Source organism: Phragmites australis, chromosome 9, assembly GCF_958298935.1.
Source record: "Phragmites australis chromosome 9, lpPhrAust1.1, whole genome shotgun sequence".
NCBI classification, from domain to species: domain Eukaryota; kingdom Viridiplantae; phylum Streptophyta; class Magnoliopsida; order Poales; family Poaceae; genus Phragmites; species Phragmites australis.
Window position 1 is genome coordinate 27,864,457 of NC_084929.1, and position 5,172 is coordinate 27,869,628.

The 5,172-nt window shown below is 39.6% G+C and overlaps 1 protein-coding gene across 1 annotated transcript; it reads left to right on the plus strand.

The window, feature by feature from the left end:
- Positions 1 to 1,144: 1,144 nt before the first annotated feature.
- Positions 1,145 to 4,087, plus strand: LOC133928971 (uncharacterized). The gene is made up of 11 exons (XM_062375523.1): positions 1,145 to 1,389; positions 1,525 to 1,619; positions 1,700 to 1,757; positions 1,895 to 2,089; positions 2,462 to 2,541; positions 2,629 to 2,711; positions 2,910 to 2,961; positions 3,056 to 3,124; positions 3,349 to 3,435; positions 3,518 to 3,582; positions 3,676 to 4,087. The coding sequence occupies exons 1-11, from the start codon at positions 1,275 to 1,277 to the stop codon at positions 3,833 to 3,835; spliced, it is 1,059 nt and encodes a 352-aa protein (XP_062231507.1). The 5' UTR covers positions 1,145 to 1,274; the 3' UTR covers positions 3,836 to 4,087.
- The last annotated feature ends 1,085 nt before the right edge of the window (positions 4,088 to 5,172 follow it).

Here is a 5,172-nt window from a genome sequence, read left to right on the forward strand (position 1 = left end):
CTAATTTTTGAGGTGTGATGGGTCAGTTATGAATTAATCTAGTCACAACACATTTACACAATCATGTATGTTACAATAACTAATTCATGAGTTCATGTATTTTTAAAAGACATAGGATCATGTAAGAAGACTAACAAAATTAGTTTCATGATTTTTGGATTAGCAAAGAGTAAACTATGCATTTAACTTGGTTTAACAAATACAATTTCTCACAGAAATTTTTGAAATTTTTTATGAGTATAAATACTTTTATCATGTAGATCATGTTACAAGGAAACCAACAAAATTTGTTTCACTTGATTTGAAGCTCAGGTGAATTAGTTATTGATTTTACAAGGTTGACCCCCTTTTTTGGGTTTTTTGTTGAACTGCGCTGAAATTCGATAAAACCACTTGATAAATCGAGAAAACCGAGCGGTTACCGACCCAAACCGCCCGGTAACTGACCAATTAAAAAATGCGAGAAAATCGCTTGGTAACCGACCCAAACCGCTTGGTAACCGACCAAAACCGAGCGGTTACTGAACGGCTAAAATCGCGATTTTTTTTTCCAAATTTCAAATTTTACCAAATGAATTTTCTCCGAATTTTTTTGAATTTTTGATCGGTAACCACGATTATCGCGCATTTTCGGTTACCGCCGGAGCTCGGTAGAGAGAAACACTGGATTTATCTCCAAATTCAGTTAGTACTCATCTGCTGATAACTGTACCTACATATCTACATGCAACAACAATCTGTTGATTCTGTTCTATAACTGTACCTACATGCTTCTAATCACAGTAGCAACTATTCTGCATCGTCTGCGCCCTTTTCTTCATCCATACCGGTACCAGCAAAGCCTGCATCTGCCCTTCAAGTCAGCATTTCCTTTTCTGAAGGTGTAACAATCATTGATTGCACGTTGTAGAGCTAAATGGCCGACGACGAAGCCGTGCCAATTGCAATAAACTTTCCCTTGTCGTGAAGCACAAGACATGTATTGTATTGCGACAGGACAAGCTGCTCATGAATAATGGCAAGATCCAGATCAACGATACCACAAAGCAATACAGAAATCAATGGAGAGGGGCCAGAGGGCACAGTGGCACACACATGATAGCGCTGCTCCTAACTAACCTCGGGTAGTTTATTGCACGCGGTCCACCTGCCAGTCCTGCACTCTAGTCTCTACCTTCCATTCGTCTGCTCCGTCTTTCTCTTCTTGGAAGTGTATAAATCTTTGCTTCTGCATCTGATCAGATCCAAGGTTTCCGTGAGCGGTTCTTGGACTCATGGAGGTCAAGACGAAGGACGTATGGGGCCTGCTGCTCGTGCTTCTCCTCGGCCAGCTCGTCGCCTTCTCCATGGCTGCCTCAAGCTTCACCTCCTCCCTCATTGCTAATCTTGGTACTCAATTTCTTCATTTTTTTTCTCATTGGGCTGATCCATATACACAGAATTATTAGCTGTATTTGATGAAATGTTTGATAACCATTAGTATCTTGATAGAGGTAACATCAGTTCATTCCCATGGTTCTGCAGGAGTCGATGCACCACTCACACAATCTTTATTCGCGTACCTGTTGCTGACCTTAGTTTATGTACCAATCGTCCTGCGTCGACGACAGAAGCTGCAAGTAAGCATAGCTGCATAAGAATCAACCCTGGAAACTGTTGCAATTCATAGCTCACTATTTTGAGTACTCTTGTCTTGCAGATATCTTGGTATTGGTATCTAGCCCTGGCTTTCATTGATGTCCAGGGGAATTATCTTGGTAAGTACAGGCACCACACAGTTACACTGATGAGTCCATACCATCAGTGGCTTCCTGTGAGATACTCAATGAAGTAGTTCTGTCAGATTCTTCTTGCTACTGCTGATAAGCAACACCTAAACAATATTATGTTGCAGTTGTGAAGGCATACCAGTACTCATACATTACCAGTGTAACTTTGCTGGATTGTTGGACTGTTGTATGGGTCATCATACTCACCTGGTACGCATTGGGCACAAGATATTCTTTCTGGCAGTTTGTGGGGGCAGGGACATGTGTGGCAGGGCTTGCCCTTGTCCTCCTTTCAGATGCAAAGTCTCAAGATGAGCAAGGTAAGTACGTAACCGCTTCAAACAGCATGACAGTTTAAATTAAGTCAATTACAAAGTCTCAAGAACAAACCCCAATACAGGAATCATTTTAAAGCTAGGAAATTAGAATTTCAGTTACACAGGAAAATTCCTGGTAGTAGTAGGGCTGTCCCTTCCGCTGTCCCTACCATCTCCTTTAAACTAAATCATGGCAAAAGAACAAGCAGGATACAAATTTTATTGGTAGCTAAGATGGCAATAGACCAGGTGTGAAATTTAAACATGATTTTGTGAACATCATTTTATCATTTTAGCATCTCCTTTAAAACAAATTTAATCCACAGAAAAGTTAGATGCATTTTAGCATCTCACGAAACATTTAACTTCCTGCAGATCCGAGTAAAATACCACTTCTAGGGGATACCCTTGTTATTGCCGGGACAGTTTGTTTTGCATTTAGCAATGTTGGGGAGGTTAGTTATCCATTATATATCTCTGCTGCTATCAGCAATATTTTTGCCATATTTCTAAAAAGCATTTCATTTTCCTTGTATATGTAGGAATACTGTGTCAAAAAGAAAGACCGAGTTGAAGTTGTTGCAATGCTTGGATTATTTGGGTTGCTAGTCAGTATAACTCAGATGTATCCTCTCCATCGTTCATTATTTGTTACAGCCAGTAAAATAAACTGGCATGATCCATTCGCAATGCCATCTATAGCTTTGCTCTCTGTTTTGCATAGTTAAACTGTCACCACAATGTTTTGTGGAACAAAAATTGTTCACTACGAAATCTTCTGGAAAGAAATGATTCATGTTACCTTTAACCTGATAAACCTTAGACTTATATTTGAAAGGAAGAGCCTAGAAGCAGTTACCTGGTCTCCAACAATGGTAAGAAAATACACTTTGAAACTCTTTTATCTGCCATTATTGAATCGATTAACTGGAAACTCGCTCCTGATTTTGCCTTTTCTTTTATATCCAGATAAGTCTGTTCGCAGGATTTGCAGTGGCTTTATTCATGTTCTACACAATCACTCCTTTTGTTCTTAAGGTCAAGTATCTCCATGTTAGGAATGAAATAAGCTCCACAAGTAGGAAACAAAAGAAACTTAGGCCCTGTCAAGTGGTTATGACTTATCTGAATAAACTAAGAACAAAGAAAAGCTGTTTCGATAATATTGGCTACTAACTAGTATCAGCCGGAAGAAAGACTCTCATATTGTCATTTCACAGTGCAATAATAGTTTGACCCTTTTTCTTGTGCCCTTTTTGCAGATGAGTGGAGCAACACTGTTCAACCTTTCACTCCTAACATCTGACATGTGGGCAGTCGCTATTCGAGTTTTATTCTATAAACAACAGGTGAAAATTTATGACAAAAACAACCGATCCAGATTATAACATATTACCCAATATGCTCACGTACTTTAGGTGCAACCCACAGATAAACTGGCTGTACTATCTAGCATTCACAGTTGTGGCCATTGGATTGATAGTCTACTCGTTGAAGTAAGTTTGTTCTAACATTCCTAGATCATTTGGCAGATAAGTTACTCATGGTTGCAGAAACCTAACAAATTTAATTGCTTGTAATCTATGAAGTGAAAGTTCTTCGGACGATGAAACAGCTGCAAGTACAAAAGCAGCAACGCAATATCAGCAACTTCAAGGTGAGGATAATTCAACAGGAAGTGGTTCTAATTCGGGAAGCCAAGAAAGGACACATAAGGAAGTTCACATTTGTAGTGGGATCAATGTATAAGGAAGCTGACATTTGTAGGGCGGGGGGGGGGGGGTGTCAATGTATAAGGAAGTTCACATTTGTAGGGGGGTCAATGTATAAGGAAGTTCACATTTGTAGGGGGGTCAATGTACAAAGACACCTCCTTGATAATATATAGATTCGACACAAATCAAATATGGCAACAGAGTTCTGCAGAATTTAATGTTGCCCAATTCATGTATATGCAAAACTGTTATTATCTCAAGCAAAAAAAGCAATTTGGATGCGGAAGGGAACCAGAGTTTATTTTTCCTCTATAGATCAGTCCAGCAAATATTTCAACATGCTGAAAAATACATAGGAATAAAAAGAGCTTTTGGACTAAGGACTTGAGAACCCATCGCAGCTGATTTGTATAAGAACTAGTGGGATAGCAACATATGTGCGAAAATATAATGAGAGCTCTAAGTGTCAACATACTAGTTACTAAAACTCCTTCGAGAATTGCCAGCTCCATAGTAATTAGAATAACATTGATCAACAGAATGGTAATTAGACTGCCTATGAAGGAGACAATTTATCTCTGAGTAATGTGTGAAATTGCTGCAGGGTTCAGTGAAATGTAAAATGTTGAACATGCCACGGTATTTCCTTGTTAGGTGATTTGTGATTTCAAAACCTTTCTCCCAGAATACTACATATACATTGCTCACTGTATGCATCAGAAACTTAGGGCAAATCACTGCTCAATAGGAGCTGGAGGGGCTAGTCACTTTATGGGAGGATCTCAGGGACATCACTCTTAGCCAAGAAACCCCGGACATCATACGTTGGCGATAAACAACCGATGGAGAATACTCTACAAAGAGTGCCTACACCATACAGTTTGCCGGGGCGGTGAAGAAACCTGGCATGTTGCCGATTTGGAAGGCTAAGACTGAGCCCAAGTGCAAGTTCTTCGTACGGGTGCTCTTGCAACGCAAAATTCTAATGGCGCATTACTTGGCAAAGAGAGGCTAGCCTCATGACTATGTCTGCAAGCTTTGCCGGCATGAATTTGAAACCCCCACTGAAAGGATCAAATGGCCCAAGAGGGGAGGTGAATTGGGCTATATAAAAAAAATTTACTCCTACCGAAATCAAGAACAAGTAGCAATCTTAGCCTAGATTAAATGAAATATGGCTACACGATCAAACTAGATAGAAGCACGAAAAAAAACAAGCAAGCTAGAACACAAAGTAAATGCGGAAAGAAAATCTTGCAAGAAGTAAAATGCTAAAATGTAAATACGGGAAACTAAGAAGATGGACAAAAGAATACCGATTTTTTCTTGAGGTATCGAGAAGTTGACACTCTCCCTTAGTTCTTGTTGGAG

Coding starts and splice junctions, on each gene's coding strand:
- LOC133928971 (XM_062375523.1), top strand. CDS start 1,275: ATGGAGGTCAAGACGAAGGACGTATGGGGCCTGCTGCTCGTGCTTCTC. Junction 1,620..1,699: donor GTCGACGACAGAAGCTGCAA/GTAAGCATAGCT, acceptor CTTGTCTTGCAG/ATATCTTGGTATTGGTATCT. Junction 2,962..3,055: donor TTACCTGGTCTCCAACAATG/GTAAGAAAATAC, acceptor TTTTATATCCAG/ATAAGTCTGTTCGCAGGATT.